This window comes from Theropithecus gelada, chromosome 19, assembly GCF_003255815.1.
Source record: "Theropithecus gelada isolate Dixy chromosome 19, Tgel_1.0, whole genome shotgun sequence".
NCBI classification, from domain to species: Eukaryota; Metazoa; Chordata; class Mammalia; order Primates; family Cercopithecidae; genus Theropithecus; species Theropithecus gelada.
This window is the reverse complement of record NC_037687.1, coordinates 39,263,816-39,282,261: the sequence shown is the minus strand read 5'-3', so window position 1 is coordinate 39,282,261 and position 18,446 is coordinate 39,263,816. Positions and strand designations below refer to the sequence as shown.

Here is an 18,446-nt window from a genome sequence, read left to right as displayed (position 1 = left end):
TTTTTTTTTTTTTTTTGAGTCAGAGTGTCGCTCTGTCGCCCAGGCCAGAGTGCAGTGGTGCGATCTCAGCTCACTGCAAGCTCTGCCTCCCAGGTTCACACCATTCTCCTGCCTCAGCCTCCCAAGTAGCTGGGACTACAGGTGCTCACCACCACGCCCAGCTAATTTTTTGTATTTTTAGTAGAGACGGGGTTTCACCGTGTTAGCCAGGATGGTATCTATCTCCTGACCTCGTGATCCACCCGCGTCGGCCTCCCAAAGTGCTGGGATTACAGGCGTGAGCCACCGCGCCTGGCCTGTACTGTTTTTGTGACTGTGCCTGGTCCCCTATAGACAGACATCTGGGTTGTTTCCATTTTTTGCCATTAGCAGGCCTCAAAGAATCACTTTGTACATAAGACATTTTGCAAGTATGCAGATTGAGCTGTAGATTTCCAGAAGCTGGACTCCTGGGTCAAAGATTATAGGCATGGGTAATTTGCTAGAGATGACCAAACTTCCGCTGTTGGTGTTATGCCACCGCACATCCCACCAGCAGTGTATGAGAATGCCTGTTGCAGATCTGACCATGCCAGTCTCCTGTTCAGAACCCTTCTGTGGCTCCCTAGTACCTTGAAGCAAAGTTCCATAGCCTGTAGGGCCCTCTAGGATCTAGCCTCGTCTCTTTCTCTCATTCTTCTTTTTTTAATTTTTTAATTTTTTTTTTTTTGAGAAAGAGTCTCACTCTGTCACCCAGGCTAGAGTGCCATGGCACAATCTCAACTCACCTCCACCTCTTGGGTTCAAGCGATTCTTCCCACCTCAGCTTCCTGACTCAATGTGATTACTGGCATGCACTACCATGCCTGGCTAATTTTGTTTTGTTTTTGTTTTTTGGGACAAAGTCTCGCTCTGTCACCCAGGCTAGAGTGCAGTGGTATGGTCTTAGCTCACTGCAAACCTCCACCTCCCGGGTTCAAGTGATTCTTCTGCCTCAGCCTCCCAAGTAGCTGGGATTACAGGTGTGCGCCACTGCTCCTGGCTAATTTTTGTATTTTTAGTAGAGGCAGGGTTTGACCATATTGGCCAGGCTGGTCTTGAACTCCTAACCTTGTGATCCGCCCACCTCGGCCTCCCAAAGGGCTGAGATTACAGGCGTGAACCACTGCACCCAGCCTATTGTTTGTAAGAGAGACGGGGTTTCACTATGTTGACCAGGCTGATCTTGAACTCCTGGCCTCAAGTGATCGGCCTGCCTTAGCCTCCCAAAGTGCCGGGATTATAGGCGTGAGCCACCACACCCAGCCTCTCATTCCTCTCTTTTCATGTACCTTCAGGCACAGTGAAGCACTTTCATTTACTTGAAATAGGCTTGCTTTTTCCTGCCACAAGACCTCTGCACCCCTTTGCCAGGAATGCTCTTCCCTCTATTTTATTTTATTTTATTTTATTTTATTTTATTTTATTTTTTTATTTTATTTTATTTTATTTTAATTTTATTTTATTTTATTTTATTTTATATTTTATTTTATTTTATATTTTATTTTATTTTATTTTATTTTTATTTTATTTTATTTTATTTTATTTTATTTATTTTATTTTATGTTTGAGACAGGGTCTCACTCTGTTGTCACCCAGGCTGGAGTACACTGGCGTGATCACAGCTCACTGCAGCCTCAATCTCCTAAACTCAAGCAATCCCCCCACCTCAGCCTCCTGAGTAGCTGAGACACAGGTACATGCCACCACACCCTGGTCTCTTCCGCCTGTGTCTCCTGGTCTGGTTGATTCTCAGTCATTTTTCTGTCTCCTTTCAAATTTTACTTCCTCAGGGAAGCCCTCCCTGATTTCTATTCTACTAGATCAGGGTCCCCCCATCACCTCCTCATAGCTCCTTATACTCTTTCATTATTATTTTCTTCCTTTCTGATCATCTTAATCAGTGTCTCCCCCCTCATCTGACTGCATCTGTCCTGTTACCCCCTATTGCCAAGTGCCCACATAGCACCTGGCACAGTGTGGCAGATGACTTAGGTGGGTTCTCTGAGTCCCACTCAAACATAACAGATAACATTAGTCTCATTAGTCTCAAATAACTATGTGCCAGGCACTGTGCTGTGCATCCTACACACCTGGTCTCCTCTAATCCTTACACCAGCCTTAGCAAGTAGACACCAACACAATTCCCATTTTCCAGATGAGGAAACTGAGGCTGAGGCAGGTGAAATGACTTAAGACCCTCCAGCTAGAAAAGAGCAGAGTCACGGCTGGGCGCAGTGGCTCACGCCTGTAATCCCAGCACTTTGGAAGGCTGAGGCAGGCGGATCACGAGGTCAGGAGATGAGACTATCCTGGCTAATACGGTGAAACCCTGCCTCTACTAAAAATACAAAAAAATTAGCTGGGTGTGGTGGCAGGCACCTGTGGTCCCAGCTACTCAGGAGGCTGAGACAGGAGAATGGCGTGAACCCAGGAGGCAGAGCTTGCAGTGAGCCGAGATTTCACCACTGTACTCCAGCCTGGGTGACAGAGTAAGACTCCATCTCAAAAAAAAAAAAAAAAAAAAAAAAAAGAGCAGAGTCACGATTCAAAGGCAGCTCCACCCTGCTCCAAAGCCCACTTTGCTAGACGGGTTCAACCAGGAGGTTCAAGGTTGGAAGGGTGTGGAAGGACTGGGCTCAGGCATGTGACCTGGGGCTGGGTCGAGCTGGGGCTGGGCAGGTAGGCTGGCTTCCTCCTCTGGCAGCAAGCGTGCAGGCAGGTGGGTGGCCCTGGAAAGTTGCCTTTTTTGAGATGGAGTCTTATTCTGTCGCCCAGGCTCGAATGTAGTGGTGCAGTCTCTGCTCACTGCAACCTCTGCCTCCTGGGTTCAAGTGATTTTCCTGTCTCAGCCTCCCGACTACCTGGGATTACAGGTGCCTGCTACCACACTTGGCTAATTTTTTGTATTTTTAGTAGAGACGGGGTTTCACCATGTTGGCCAGGCTGGTAGTGAACTCCTGACCTCAAGTGATCCTCCTGCCTCGGCCTCCCAAAGCGCTAGGATTACAGGCATGATCCCAAACCTGGGACCACAGGTGCATACTACCACACCAGGCCTTTTTTTTTTTTTTTTTTTTTTAATAGAGATGGGGTCTTGCTATGTTGCCCAGGCTGGTCTTGGCCACTGTGCCTGGCCTCCTGGGAGGTATTTGAAGTTGCTGGGTATTGGGCGTGGGAAGGAAAAGGCCATGACCCTGCCCCTCCACACCCTGCCCTACAGAAGGCAGATGGGACCTGCAACACCAACTTCAAGAAGACACAGGCACTGGAGCAGGTGACAAAGGTGCTGGAGGACTTCGTGGATGGAGACCACATCATCCTGGTGAGTGGGCCACCTGTGTCCCAGAAAGTAGCAGCTTAAGACAGCCTCTATTTATTCTTGCTCCAAAGTCAGTGGTCTTCTGCTTTGGGTGGGGCTGGACTGATACTGGCTGGCTTTGCTCTGTCTGAGGTCAGCTGGTGGCTTGGCAAGGCTGGCTGGTCCAGGGTGGCTCTAGTCCCAGCTCTGCCGGTTGGCTCATGACTTGGCCGCATGTCTCTTGATAGCAGGATGGCCTGGGCTTGTTCTCACAGTGGAGGCAGGGGGCCAAGAGAACAAGTAAAAATGCAAGGCCTCTTGTTGCCTGGGCTCAGAATGGCCACCATCATTTCTGCCGTTCAGCAAGTCATGTGACCCAGCCTGGATCGAAGGGGGTCGGGAGACAGACTCCGCCTCTGGATGGAAGTGGAGACTCATGGAATCCAGCACTTTTCTCCATGCCACCTTGATGAATCCAAGCCTTCACTCTCCCGCCCTGTCTTCCCCATGGCTCCCGCATTCCATCCTGGCTAGAGCCTGCCTACTCCTTTGGGGGAATGGGGTGAGGTCAGAGCTCAAGGTGGTCAAGGCCCCACAAAGTCCCCATGCTAACCAAGGAACCCTCCCTGTCACACAGCAAAAGTACGTGGCACGCCTAGAAGAACTTCGTGAAGCTCTGGAGATCTCCCCCTTCTTCAAGACCCACGAGGTGCGAGCCCTTGCTGCCGTGGGTGGAGATAGGGGTGTCGGGGTCCAGGTACATGGAGGGGAAACCATTGATGAGTTACAGGTCAAAAGATATAAAAAGGGGCTGGGTGTGGTGGCCCACACCTGTAATACCAGCACTTTGGGAGGCTGAAGTGGGAGGATTGCTGGAGCCCAGGAGTGCCAAGACCAGCCTGGGCAACATAGCAAGACCCTGTCTCTATTTAAAAAAAAAAAAATGCTGGGTGCAGGGGCTCATGCCTGTAATCCCAGCACTTTGGGAAGCCAAGGCAGGCAGATCACCTGAGGTCGGGAGTTCGAGGCCAGCTTGACTAACATGGGGAAACTCCGTCTCTACTAAAAATACAAAATTAGCCAGGTGTGGTGGCACATGCCTGTAATCCCAGCTACTCGGGAGGCTGAGGCAGGAGAATCTCTTGAACCCGGGAGGTGGAGGTTGCGGTGAGCCAAGATCATGCCATTGCACTCCAACCTGGGCAACGAGCAAAATTCTGCCTCAAAAATAAATAAATAAAATAAAATAAAATAAAAACAGCGTCTACTGAGAGCTGACTCTGCCAACCACTGGGAGGCACCTGATGAGTAGGGGCTGGTACCATCATCCTGATTCTACAGAGGAGGAAACCAGTCATCAGTAGCAGTCCATGAGGCCTGAGAAGTCACTGTCTCTTTCTAAGTGAAGGCATTATCCAATTCTAGTTTTTAAAATTTTTTTTGGTCAGAATCAGTGTCTCACTGTGTTGCCCAGGCAGGAGTGCAGTGGCGCAATCATAGGTCACGATAGTGTCAATCTCCTGGGCTCAAGTGATCCTCCTGCCTGGACCACCTGTCACTGGAACTACAAGTGTGCACTACCATGACCAGCACACGATCCAATTCTTTAGTCTCTGCCAGGCTCTCCTCACTCATTCTGGATCCTGAAGGCATTTGAGTTTGCACGGTGGCTTAGCAAAGGCCAGGCACAGTGGCTCATGCCTGTAATTCCAGCACTTTGGGGCAGTTGAGGTGGGAGGATCGCTTGAGCTCAGGAGTTCGAGACCAGCCTGGGCGATACAGTGAGACTTTGTCTCTGTTTTTTTTTTTTTTGAGACGGAGTCTCGCTCTGTCGCCCAGGCTGGAGTGCAGTGGTGCACTCTTGGCCCACTACAAGCTCCACCTCCTGGGTTCATGCCATTCTCCTGCCTCAGCCTCCCGAGTACCTGGGACTGCAGGTGCCCGCGACCATGCCCAGCTAATTTTTGTATTTTTAGTAGAGACAGGGTTTCACCGTGTTGACTAGCATGGTCTCACTCTCCTGACCTCATGATCCGCCTGCCTCAGCCTCCCAAAGTGCTGAGATTACAGGCGTGAGCCACTCTGCCTGGCCTTATATTTAAAAAAAAAAAAAAAAAAAAAAAAAAAGCTGCCAGGAGCAGTGGCTCACGCCTGTAATCCCAACACTTTGGGAGGCTGAGGCGGGCGGATCACGAGGTCAGGAGATCGAGACCATCCTGGCTGACATGGTGAAACCCCATCTCTACTAAAACATACAAAAAATTAGCCGGGCTTAGTGGCGGGCGCCTATAGTCCCAGCTGCTCTGAAGGCTGAGGCAGGAGAATGGTGTGAACCCGGGAGGCGGAGCTTGCAGTGAGCTGAGATCTGGCCACTGCACTCCAGCCTGGGCGACAGAGCGAGACTCCATCTTAACAACAACAAACAAAATTAGCCGGAAATCACTTGAACCCAGCAGGTGGAGGTTGCAGTGAGCTGAGATCGTGCCACTGCACTCCAGCCTGGGCAACAGAGTGAGGCTCTGTCTCAAAAAAAAAAAGAAGAAAAAAAACCAAAGGCATGGTGATGCATGCCTGTAGCCTCAGCTACTCAGGAGGCTGAGGCAGGAGGAGGGCTTGAGTCTAGGAGGTCAAGGCTGCAGTGCATTTTGATCATGCCTCACATTGAACATTTGCTGTGTATTTGCTATGTACCAAGCACTGTCTTAAGCACTTAATATAGATTAATTCATACATATAACATGCCCAGCAACCTCTGAGGTAAATGATCCTACAGTCAACCCCTTATCCTCAGATGATCTCTTCCAGTCCCCCAGCAGATGCCACGAACTGTGGATAGTACTGAACTATAGACTGTGTTTTCTTAGTCTGATAACCAAGGTGGCTCCTAGGTGACTCGTGGGTGGGTGGCAGACACAGCATGGACACGCTGGACAAAGGGATGATTCGCTTCCCAGGTGGTATGGAGCAGGATGGCACGAGATTTCATCACAGTACTTAGGACGGTATGCAACTTAAAACTTATGCATTGTTTATTTCTGGAATTTTCCATTTAATATTTTTGGATCACAGTTGACTGAGAGTAACTAAAACCAAAGAAAATGAAACGACTGACTGGGGACTAACTGTATTACTCTTACTCTGTATATGAGGACGCAGAACTACAGAGAGGTTAAGACACCTGCCCAAGGCTGCACAGCCAGGAGGTGGCACAGCCAGGATCTGAATCAGGTAGCCAGGCTCCAGGGTTCATGCTGTCAGCCACCCGGCTCTGCTGCCTGTCAGGAAGGGACCTTGGCCAGTGCCTGCTCCTTCCTTAACCTCCCGTCTCTCCCCCCGCAGGTGGTAGGCAGCTCCCTCCTCTTCGTGCACGACCACACCGGCCTGGCCAAGGTCTGGATGATCGACTTCGGCAAGACGGTGGCCTTGCCCGACCACCAGACGCTCAGCCACAGGCTGCCCTGGGCTGAGGGCAACCGTGAGGACGGCTACCTCTGGGGCCTGGACAACATGATCTGCCTCCTGCAGGGGCTGGCACAGAGCTGAGCTGCTCAGCCACCGCCAGGTTTAATTGGATGGTGCCAGTCTGGCTGGAGGAGCCCTGAGATGCTATGGGGGGCCTGAGATTGGCCATGGGGGAGCTGGCCTCCAGGGATGGGAGAGATTGTGTCATGTGCCACACGAGACCAACGTGGAAAGGTCTGAAGGGCCCTGGGAGATCAGGTAGCACCTGGCCCCATCATGATGCAGGGGCTATGGGGACCTGGAAGGAACACGATGAGGCAGTGAGTCAGAAAAGCCAGAACGGGGTCCCCCGATCTGCTGGGAAGGCTTCTGAGGGGCTGCCCTATTCAGTTCAGATGTCACAGGGTGTGGCGTGACAGGGTGCCTGTGGACACATGAATCACTTCTAACCTGCCTCCCTGTCAGCCTCCAGGCTGCCAGCTGGCTGAGGTCTGGGACTGGGTTGGGTTCATCTGTGGTGCCTCAGCGGGTCAGGCATCGTTGGTGAACAGATGCAGGCGCTGCTGGACCATCTAGGGAGAGTGACAGTCCACATCTTCACCGGGGAGCCGTTTCAGTGCTGAGCGACAAGAGACTCAGAGGGCATAACCCCATGGGACTGGACGCAGCCTGAGGGCTGATACCACTGGGCAGTATCCTGCCCTGCTGTGGCCCTGTGGGATCCTCCATGCCCCTCAGAGGACTCTGCTCACCTCCTGCAGACCCAAACCACCGCCACATCTGTGCCAGCACTGTGACAGTACTTCACTCCTCTGCACCAGATCCGGCCTCAGGACTTCCACCTCCTGCCTGACCCCCAGGCTTCTCTCTCCTTTCTCCTAGCAAACAGTGGCAGAAAGGAGGTTCAGAGGCTGGGAAAGTGGGCCTCCCCCTGCGACTCAAGAGCTGCTGCACTCAGGAGGGCCCCATCCCATCCCAGGCTGCTGCAGGGAAAAGCAATGGGTGTGTGTCAGAGGCGCAGGGTGGGTGGGGCTGCCAGCCACGACCCTGGCCTGCAGCCTGATTCAAACCAAAGACTATAGAACCCTGGGGTGTGGCTAAGGCCCCTCCAGCATGCATAGCCAGGTCTTCCTGGCCCTTGAGGCTGGGCTGGTGGACAGGCACCTACCTCTTCCCTAAGCTGAAGCTCCCACACTTTCTTCCAGGGCTGAGGAGACGCTCTCCTTTTCTACTGACCATCTTGATACTTATTTATACGAGAGGCAGTTGCTGCACGGGGTAGTACTGGGAAGCAGGGGGCAGAATGGCTCTGCTGAGCCTCCTGCCAGTGACAACACCCCAATAAACAGGACATTCAGAGCCAATGTTGTAGAGCTTTTTATTTTGCATCTGGAGTGTATTTGGGCACTTGGGCTGGGTGGGGTAACAGGATAATGAGCAGTTTGGGAAAGAGGCAGGCTCCAAGCAGGCTATTTCACTCACTTGGCGCTCACTGGGCGGCTATTCTTGTGCCTGGATGTGTTACAATGCAGGGGACACAGTAGTGACCGAGGCTGCTCCAAGCCCTGGCTGGGATGGGGGATGCACAGGCAGGCTGCTCAGGGCTGGGATGGTGGACACACATCCTCTTTACCCTGATCACTGGTTAGAAATATTGCACTGTGGCTTGGCGCAGTGGCTTACACCTGTCATCCCAGCACTTTGGGAGGCTGAGGCAGGTAGATCAGTTGAGGTCAGGAGTTCGAGACCAGCCTGGCCAACATGGCAAAGCCCTGTCTCTACTAAAAATACAAAAAGTTGGCGAGGCATGGTGGTGCATGCCTGTAATCCCAGCTACTTGGGGGCTGAGGCAGGAGAATCACTTGAACCTGGGAAGTGGAGGCTGGAGTGAGCCGAGATCACGCCACTGCACGCCAGCCTGGATGACAGAATGAGACTCCATCTCAGAAAAAAAAAAAAAAAGGCAACACTGCTCTGTACAGTTTCCCTAAATGACACAGGCTTGGTTAGGGACAGAGAAGTGATCCAGACAGGCCTGTTCCTCCTACTTCAGAGTGGAGATGTCAGGTATTCACGAAGCTGGTAATCACACACACTCACTAGATGTTTATATGGGTGGATAGGAAAGTTTGTGGTCAGCACCATAATGTTCAGGGAGCCAGGAGACAGCCTGGCTGAGAGACACTAACTACCTAGCTTGCATCCTGACCCTGCCACGTGCTAGTCATGTGACCTCAGGCCAGCGATTCTACTTCTCCAGGCCTGTCTTGCCATCTGTCAAATCGGGTCCATTTAGCACCCCCCTTACAAGGTTGTCAGACCTGCTAACACAGGTAGAGGGGCTGGCACAGGTAACTGCTCCCAGGTGGGCTTTAAAACTGTGAAGATATGAGGTTCCGGGGGCGGGGGGTGTCTTGACTGGGCCTGGGGACTCTTCCCTGAGGTAGTGATACCTGAGCCTCGATGGAGAAGTTACGGAATGATCCTCAGCAGAGGGCTGGGGTGGGCCTCAGTGCTCCGGGGATTTGAACAACACTTCAGGGATCTGAAAGGCCAGTATGACTGGTAGGTGGCAAGTGTGAGGAAGAGCCTGCGCTAAGGGGGGTAAGCTGAGGCTGGCGCAGTTCAGTGTCCCTGTCCTGTGAGCAGCAGAGGGCCCAGGCTCCTTAGATGTCTCATGAGGTGACAGAGGCGGTCCGTAGTAAGAAACGGACGGATGCAACATTCAGATGGGAGAGGCAGGCCGCAGGGTCTGGGCTGCCGTCAGTCTCTCCCTAGAGGGACCAGCTGGTGCTCAATACTGCAGGGGGTGGGCCTGGGGTTGGGACGATGCCCAGGCTTGGGAGAGATGGAGTGGGGGTGGCCCTGATGAAGGATCCCTGGGCTGGAGGCCCTTGAGACCCAGCTTAAACCTTGGGGCCATCACACAGAGGGAGAAGTGGGGGCACACTTGAAATGGTGAGCGAGCTAGGCTGCAGCCTGGGACCGCAGCCCCAGCTAATGACTGCAGTCTTGCGGTGTGAGGAGCAAGGCCTGGCCACAGAGGCCAGCCCGCACCCCACCCACGGGCACCACGTACACCCGGCCGTCGGTGGCCCGCGAGGGTGAGAAGTCCGTCAGCTGCAGGTTGCTGTCCCGGACTTGGTCGTAGTCCCACAGCTGATAGTGCCAACTCTTGCCCTGCTTGGACAGCAGGTAGACAGCTCCCGGGGAGCCCTCCTCCGGCAGGGATGGTGGCTGGCAGGGCGTGCCCAGCACTGGGTGGAACAGACCCGGCAGCTCAGGGTCCTCAGTGTAGCCGAGAGTGGGCACAGCCCGAACACCCAGCAGGACCCCTGGGGGAGAGGAGAAAGTGGTGAGTGGCAGTGACTGAGCCAGGACCAGGTGCTGGGGCTAAGTTCTGCCCCCTCCCATCCCTCCAGGGTGGGTGCAGCTGCCATTCCTAGGTTACAGTGACGTTACTGGTGACCAGTGGGTTGGGATTTGGTCCCACCACAGCATCCGGCTCCAAAGCTGTAGGCGTTTTAAGTCTTACCTCCCCTTGCCTGACAGCACGGGGGAGGGGGGAAGGGGGGGAGGCAGCACGAGATGGAGCAAATGCCGTCACCTGGTCATCTCCAGCTGTCTAGGGAAGAGATCCAAGAGGAGCTGTCGAGACCACACAGCCATGAAGAAGCTGAATGGAGCCTCCCCCAGACCTCCTGACGCGGACCAACCTGGTCTTTCTTCAGGCGGGGGAATGATGAAGATGGTGCTGGCAATGCTTACAGAGACGTGCCACATGCCAAGCCCTGTTTCTTTTTTTTTTTTTTTTTTTTTTTTTTTGAGACGGAGTCTTGCTCTGTCACCCAGGCTAGAGTGCAGTGGCGCCATCTCAGCTCACTGCAACCTCCACCTCCCACATCCAAGCGATTTTCCTGCTTTAGCCTCCCAAGTAGCTGGGATTTCAGACACATACCACCACGCCCGGCTAATTTTTGTAGCTTTAGTAGAAACAGGGTATCACCATGTTGGCCAGGTTGGTCTCAAACTCCTGACCTCAAGTGATCCACCCGCCTCGGCCTCCCGAACTGTTGGGATTACAGGCGTGAGCCACTGCGTCTGGCCAAGCCCTGTTCTGAGTGCTGCGTGCTATGCCTACAAGGCAGCCTTATGAGGAGGGTGCTACTGTTACCCCTGATTTCCAGATGGGGAAAGGAATGGCCCAGAGAGGCAATGATACCTGCCCAGAGTCACAGAGCCTAGAAGAGGCTGCGCCAGGCCTGGAGCCCAGACGTTCTGATCCTGAAATCTATGCTCTGAGCTTCCGTTTGTAGAAGCTCCAACTGGCGGACACCTGGGGCCCAGCCTGCCCGGTGCTATGCTAAGTGCCCAGCCTGCCTGGGGAGACACCAGCACAAGGAGTGAGAATGTCAGGGGGTTAATGGAGGCCAGGGAGACCCAGGATGAGGGGTGCAGATAAAGGAGGGGGAACCCACCTGCGCTCACCGCCCAGTGGGCTTTGTGGCCCTTCCTCTGACACGGCTCATGGTTGAAGTCTTCGTCGTAGCTGGTGCTGGCATTAAGGTAAAAACGATAGCATGGCCCTGGGACCCACCCTTCGCCACCCCTGTCCTCCTCCCTCCAAGGCCCTGGGATACGGGATGAGCAGGGGATGTCCAGTGACCAGGTGCTGCAGGACGAGGTCTCTGTTGGGACCGCCCAGGCCGCCAGAGAGCAGCTTGGCCTGGCAGCCCAGCACCTCCTGAGCCAGCCTGCCCATGTCGGCCACTGCATGGTGAGAGCACACAGAGGGGGCTTGTTGCGTGTGCCCAGCACCGTGCCGAGGGTTCACAGTGGGCGATGCTTCCGACCCTCACCATGACCTTCCACCCATTGGTACAAATGAAGAAAATGAGGCACTAAAAGCGTCAGGGGCTTGTCCATGGCCACAGCGAAGAGGTGGCAGAGCTGGGTTTGCAACCCGTGCAGCCAGCTCGAGTCCATCTTGTAACCTCTCTGCTCTACTGGGCAGTGGGAAGGGCCCGAAGAATGGAACAAGACACCCTGACACACGGCTGCCAGCACCCCACCCACCCTCTCCGGTCCCAGCCTCATGAAGAGGTGATGGAGCACGCAGCCACCCAGCTCACCTGAGAACATCTCTCCCTGGGCCGTGTAGCCTCTTTCCGTGGCCACCTGCACGAGTCTTTCCAGGGGGATGCCACTGGGGGGCGACAGGAGAGTACCTGCCATCCACAAGGCCACCAGCCCGCATCTGGGGACAGAGAGGCCCAGCCTGTCAATCGTATGTCACAGCCTCCTTACCTGGAAGCTGGAGTTGGGGAACAGGTTTGCTGCCCTGGAGGAGTCCCCCCCTCCTCCCAGGCCAGCGAGGGAGACCTGACTCCCCTTCAGGGGAGAGCCCAAGGCTGAAGGGCTGGGGGTAGAAGGGTGGGGAGAGGTCACCTGAGCTTCCTGGCAGGAGGAGCCAAGGTGGAGTTGGACCAGGTTCATTCGTTCATTCCTCGGATGTTCCAACTATGTTTACTATGCAGATACCCAGAAGCCCGAGTGGAAAGTTCCCCCTTTCCTTCCCTCTTCCTCCCGGCAGGGACAATCCACTCCTCTTTTCCAGATCAGTCGTTAAGAAGCCCAGCAAGGCAGAGTAAGGGCAGCAAACGGGCTGGGGGGGGTCCCGCATCAGGGCACATACTGAGGGCCTTCTTGGATGAGGGACGGCAGGTCTGCACAGAAGAGGATCCACCGCAGGTCACCTCGGAACCTGAAGCAGAGCCGCGCTCAGTCACCAGGGAGCCAGCTCTGAAGCACCCCCGACCTTGAGGTCTGGCTGGGAGTGGGGTATCCAGGGACGATGAAGGGAACACAGGCCTGGCTGTCCTAAGGCTGAAGGAGGCTCCTGGTTCAGTCACTGACTTCCCCTTCCTAAGCTTCAGTTTCCTCATCTGGTTCATGGGAATGGTCCTTCTGCTTGCCTGCTCCCTGCTCTCTCTCTGTTATTGAAGGGTGAGGAGTAAAGGGTAGCACTTTGCAACCAGGTGTATCTGAGGAAATTTCTCAAAGTGGTATCTCCATCTCCAACTCTTTTTTTCTTGCACTGTTGCCCGGGATGGAATGCAATGATGCAATCAAAACTCACTGCAGCCTCGACCTCCCAGGGTCAAGTGATTCCTCCTGCCTCGGCCTCCTGAGTAGCTGGGAGTATAGGCATGTACCACCACGTCCAGCTAGTTCTTTTTATTTTATTTTATTTTATTTTTTTGAGACAGGGTTTTGCTCGTTTTGCCCAGACTGGAGTGCAACAGTGCAATCTCAGCTCACTGCCTCCTGGGTTCAAGCGATTCTCCTGCCTCAGCCTCCCAAGTAGCTGGGCTTACATGTGCACGCCACAACGCCCAGCTAATTTTGTATTTTTAGAAGAAATGGGGTTTCACCATGTTGGCCAGGCTGGTCTCGAACTCCTGACCTCAGGTTATCCACCCACCTTGGCCTCCCAAAGTGCTGGGATTACAGGCGTGAACCACCACGCCTGACTCTTTTTATTTTTAGTAGAGATGAGGTCATGCTATGTTGCCCAGGCTCCAAACTCTGTGATTTGTTTTTCCCTTCAAGTCTGTTTCTTGGGCTGTTCAACAGTGAAAATCCCTTAACTAAACTTTGAATAAAACCAGGTAACAACATGCTTAAGGCCTAAGACAGCACCTTGATAGTGAATCTTTGTACCCTGGGGGAGGCCACTCCGATAGTTTGGCCCTGGGGGATTCATTCCTTTTTTTTTTTTTTTTTTAAGACAGGGTTTCCCTTTTGTTGCTCCAGCTGGAGTGCAATGGCGTGATCTCGGCTCACCACAACCTCTGCCTCCTGGGTTCAAGCGATTCTCGTGCCTCAGCCTCCCGAGTAGTTGGGATTATAGGCATGCACCACCACACCCCGCTAATTTTTTGTACTTTTTCTGTGTTTTTTTTTTTTTTTTTTTTTTTGAGACGACTGGAGTGCAGTGGTCCGATCTTGGCTCACTGCAAGCTCCGCCTCCTGGGTTCACGCCATTCTCCTGCCTCAGCCTCCTGAATAGCTGGGACTACAGGCGCCCACCACCATACCTGGCTAATTTTTTGTATTTTTTTTTTTTTTGAGACAGAGTCTCGCTCTGTCGCCCAGGCTGGAGTGCAGTGGCCAGATCTCAGCTCACTGCAAGCTCCGCCTCCTGGATTTACGCCATTCTCCTGCCTCAGCCTCCCGAGTAGCTGGGACTACAGGCGCCCGCCACCTCGCCCGGCCAGTTTTTTTGTATTTTTTAGTAGAGACGGGGTTTCACCATGTTAGTCAGGATGGTCTCGATCTCCTGACCTCGTGATCTGCCCGTCTCGGCCTCCCAAAGTGCTGGGATTACAGGCTTGAGCCACCGCTCCCGGCCTGTATTTTTTTAGTAGAGACGGGGTTTCACCGTGTTAGCCAGGATGGTCTTGATCTCCTGACCTCGTGATCCGCCCGTCTCGGCCTCCCAAAGTGCTGGGATTACAGGCTTGAGCCACCACGCCCGGCCAATTTTTTGTATTTTTAGTAGAGATGGGGTTTCACCGTGTTAGCCAGGATGGTCTCGATCTCCTGATTTTGTGATCTGTCTGCCTCAGCCTCCCAAAGTGCTGGGATTACAGGCGTGAGCGACCGCGCCTGGCCATTTTTTGTATTTTTAGTAGATATGGGGTTTCTTCGTGTTGGTTAGGCTGGTCTCAAACTGCTGACTTCAGGTGATCCACCCGCCTCAGCCTCCCGAAGTGCCAGGATTACGGGCATGAGCCACCGTGCCTGGCTTCCTTTTTTTTTTTTTGAGATGGAGTCTTGCTCTGTCGCCTGGGCTGGAGTACAGTGGTGTGATCTTGGGTCACCGCCACCTCCACCTCCCAGGTTCAGGCAATTCTCCTGCTTCAGCCTCCTGAGTAGCTAGGATTACAGGTGTGTGCCACCATGTCTGGCTAATTTTTGTATTTTTAGTAGAGATGGGGTTTTGCAATGTTGGCCAGGCTAGTCTCGAACTCCTGGCCTCAGGTGATCTGCCTGCCTTGGCCTCCCAAAGTGCTGGGATTACAGGTGTGAGCCACTGTGTCCGGCCCATGCTTATTATTCCTATCCCAAGGCTGGTAAGAGGGCAAGGTTCGGTTCGTTTGTGGGGGTGGTATGGACTCAGAGCTCGTGGTTCCCAGTTTAGGGTACCCTCCCGATGAAATATGATACCACATAAGTATGATTAAAAGCATGGAGGATGGGCGTGGCGGCTCACGCCTGTAATCCCAGCACTTTGGGAGGCCCAAGCAGGTGGATCACCTGAGGTCAGGAGTTTGAGATCAGCCTAGCCAACATGACGACACCCCGTCTCTACTAAAAACACAAAAAATTAGCCAGGCATGGTGGCGGGTGCCTGCAATCCCAGCTACTCAGGAGGCCGAGGCAGGAGAATCACTTGAACCCGGGAGGCGGAGGTTGCAGTGAGCCAAGATCACGCCACTGCACTCCAGCCTGGGCAACAAGAGCGAAACTCCATCTCTAAATAAATAAAAAAAATAAGAAGCATGGAGCCAGGCTGGGTGCAGTGGCTCACGCCTATACTTCCAGCACTTTGGGAGGCCAAGACAAGAAGATTGCTTGGGCCTAAGAATTCAAGACCCAGCCTGGGCAACACAGCGAGACTCTATATCTACAAAAAATATATATATGTACAAAAAATTAGCCGGGGATGGTGGTGCATACCTGTGGTCCCAGATATTTTGGAGACTGAGATGGGAGGATCACTTGAGCCCGGGCGGTTGAGGTTGCAGTGAGTTGTGATACAGCTACTGCATTCCATCCTGGGCAACAGAGCAAGATCCTGTCCCCAAAACAAACAAACAAACAAACAAACAAACAGCCTGGAGCCCTGCCACCAGAGTTCAGATTGGACTCTTCCTCTTTTTTGCACTATAGCTAAAGGGCTTCACTTCTATGAGCCTCAGTTTTCTCATCAGGAATATGAGACAAAAACAGTTTCTACCTCATGGGGTTGTTGAGAAGATTCAATAAATTAATATTTAAACATTTAGAACAGCGCCTGACATAGGGTAGGCACTCAGTAAAGGGTGGCTATAATTTGCATTAAATTTGCCTCATCTCAGTGTGGGCATTTAGGGAAGATTATAAATGTGTCCACAGGCTGGGTGTGGTACCTCACGCCTGTAATCTCAGCACTTTGGGAGGCTGAGGCAGGTGGATCACCTGAGGTTGGGAGTTCGAGACCAGCCTGGCCAACATGACAAACCGCGTTTCTACTAAAAATACAAAAATTAGCTGGGCACGGTGGTGGGCACCTGTAATCCTAGCTACTCGGGAGGCTGAAGCAGGAGAATAGCTTGAACGGGGAGAAGGGGGGTGGGCAGGCGGAGGCTGCAGTCAGCCAAGATGACGCCAGTTCACTCCAGCCTGGATGAAAGAGAGAAACCCCATTACAAAACAAAAACAAAAACGTGTCTAGAGATCTTGGAGTTTCAATGTGAGTCTGGGCAAGTCTTTTCTCCCTCTTTTCAGCCAGGCAGTCATTAAACCTCAGCCTCACAGCCCCAGCCCAGGTCTGGCGCTCTCCTTTCCCCTACCACCTGGGTCCCTCGATGTCCCAGTTTTCTCAAGACTCCTAAGTACCACTTCCACAGGACGCCTCCTTCCCTGCACAGAGCCTCTCCAGGGCTCCCCCATGCCCTCAGGAAAGTCCCAGTCCCTTCACAGAGCCCGCTCTGTCCTGCGTGGGCTGGCTCTGCCGCTTTCACAGCCTCATGTTTGCCACTTTTCCCAGCAAGTTAAGGACATATTTGCAGTTCCTTGAATAGAACATGTCCTCATTTCACTCCAGGCCCCTGCACAGCTGGTTACTCTCATCACACAGCATTTGCACGACTTGCTCAACAGCACTCAGGGTTCCCCTTCTCCAAGAAGCTCCCCCTGACTCCCCAGCCTGGGTCATACACCCCTCTGGGCTTTGTCATGACAGCCCTGTCCACTCTGGGTTGTCACTGTCTGGAGGGATGGAGGGATCTGTTTCCCCCACTAGACTGGGCACTTGCTTTTTTTTTTTTTTTTTTTTTTGAGACAGAGTATCGCTCTGTCTTCCAGGCTGGAGTGCAGTGACACAATCTTGGCTCACTGTAACCTCTGCCTCCGGGGTTCAAGCGATTCTCCTGCCTCAGTCTCCCAAGTAGCTGGGACTACAGTCGCATGACACCACACCCGACTAATTTTTGTATTTTTAGTAGAGATGGGGTTTCACCATATTGGTCAGGCAGGTCTCCAACTTCTGATCTCAGGTGATCCACCTGCCTCGGCCTCCCAAAGTGCTGGGATTACAGGCATGAGCCAACGCACCCAGCATGGACTGGGCACTTGTGAGGACAGCTTTCTTCATTGCTGGAGGCACACCACCATGGACGGGATCTAGGCGGGGGACCTAAGTAGTCAGGCTGTTTGATCATGAGGACACGGGAACCGCCCCCCCCCCAAAAGGAAATGGAGAAGCGACTAGGGCAGAGCCTGGGTGGTGGGTGGGGCATGGAGACCCTACCGGTCCTTGTGCAGTTTCAGGAGCCTCTTCACATCTTCTCTGCCCTTGGGGACCGGGCCAGCCTTCTCCAAGGCCTCCTTCAGGAGCTGGCTCTTCTCCAGGCCGAAGACATGAGGGGGAGCAGGCCCCCTGGCAGCGCGTGGAGGAGGCAGTGGGGGCGGTGGGGGAACAGCGGTCTGCTGACTCCAGGGAGGGGATGGTATAGCTAAAAAGTCCAGGGGACTTGGGGGTAGAGGAGGAGATGGAATGCTGCTGGCTTGGGGTACAGGGGTTCTTGGAGGAGGGATTGGTGGCTTTAGGGGAGGAGAACATGGAGAAGTCATTTTGGGGTCTACAGGAGGGGCTGAGAGGTTCAGAAGGCGGGGAGGGAAGGATCCTCCAACAGAGAACGGTCTCAGGGATGGAAATTTTAAAAATTTACGAGCTGAGTTCCAGAATCTGGGGGCTGAGCAGTGGCTGTGAAAGGACCACAGCTAATATTTGAAACCATGGGAGCAAGAATTGTGAGGGTGACTCAAGTCATAAGGCACCTGACAGTTAACAGGGTGGGGTCCTTAAATCCGGAACCGGATCTGTGGTACCGGTTGGGTTACCTCGGGAGTCTTATGTAGACAGTTAGTAGGAGTTAACTCATTCTTTGGGGCTAGATGTGGAAACACATGAGTAAGTTTGGGATATGAAGGCTCAGACCTAAACTGAGGTGCCTTAAGGGTGCGACTTAGGACCCCAGGGCTAAAGATTCGGAGAACTTAGGTTCACTACCCCCTCACATCCCAGGCCCGAGTTTGGAACCTTTGGGCTGACCTTTGAGTCAGAGGTCAAGAGGTCAAAATGGACACCTGGCAGGAAAAATGGCCTAGTTGTGGAGAAGGTCCCGGAACCAGAGCAACAAAAACGTCTGTGGGTTGGAGAAAACTCAGAGATCAGAGGCCGGTGGGCGCCGTGATAACCGGTGGAAAACGGAAGGGAGTCAGGAAGTAAGGTACACCTCCCACTCCCGGAAAATGGCGGCCCCCGCACACTGCTTTTTCCATATCACGTGGTATCACATGCAACAGTGCCCGCCCATTTGGCGATCACGTGACA

At 53.2% G+C, this 18,446-nt stretch overlaps 2 protein-coding genes across 3 annotated transcripts in view; one reads left to right on the top strand and one right to left on the bottom strand.

Moving 5' to 3' along the window:
- The window catches only part of ITPKC (inositol-trisphosphate 3-kinase C), a 25,742-nt gene extending 17,597 nt beyond the window's left edge, over positions 1-8,145 (top strand). The window contains exons 5-7 of the mRNA XM_025366898.1: positions 3,242-3,343; positions 3,957-4,028; positions 6,659-8,145. Of these exons, the coding sequence (XP_025222683.1) occupies positions 3,242-3,343; positions 3,957-4,028; positions 6,659-6,862 (378 nt within the window). The 3' untranslated portion in view covers positions 6,863-8,145. The remainder of the gene's footprint in view (positions 1-3,241; positions 3,344-3,956; positions 4,029-6,658) is intronic.
- Positions 8,141-18,431, bottom strand: C19H19orf54 (chromosome 19 C19orf54 homolog). 2 transcript variants are annotated; one of them, XM_025366910.1, is made up of 8 exons: positions 17,361-18,431; positions 12,477-12,545; positions 11,914-12,038; positions 11,422-11,551; positions 11,260-11,330; positions 9,861-10,116; positions 8,991-9,159; positions 8,141-8,723 (listed from the first exon to the last, which is right to left on the bottom strand). In XM_025366910.1, exons 1-7 carry the CDS (start codon positions 17,681-17,683, stop codon positions 9,030-9,032), a joined length of 1,104 nt encoding a protein of 367 aa, XP_025222695.1. In that variant the 5' UTR covers positions 17,684-18,431; the 3' UTR covers positions 8,141-8,723; positions 8,991-9,029. The 2 variants fall into 2 exon arrangements, with proteins under 2 accessions (XP_025222695.1, XP_025222697.1); XM_025366912.1 differs by lacking the exons at positions 8,991-9,159; positions 9,861-10,116; positions 11,422-11,551 and having other exon boundaries at positions 8,146-8,293; positions 11,260-11,336; positions 17,361-18,376.
- Positions 18,432-18,446: the final 15 nt, after the last annotated feature.

Excerpts from the sequence above, each read along its gene's own strand:
- C19H19orf54 (XM_025366910.1), bottom strand. The coding sequence starts at position 17,683 with ATGACTTCTCCATGTTCTCCTCCCCTAAAGCCACCAATCCCTCCTCCA. Across the intron at positions 11,552-11,913 it reads CCAGGGAGAGATGTTCTCAG|TGGCCGACATGGGCAGGCTG; the intron begins GTGAGCTGGGTG and ends CTCACCATGCAG. Across the intron at positions 9,160-9,860 it reads CGGGCCACCGACGGCCGGGT|TTTTAAAGCCCACCTGGGAG; the intron begins GTACGTGGTGCC and ends ATATCTTCACAG.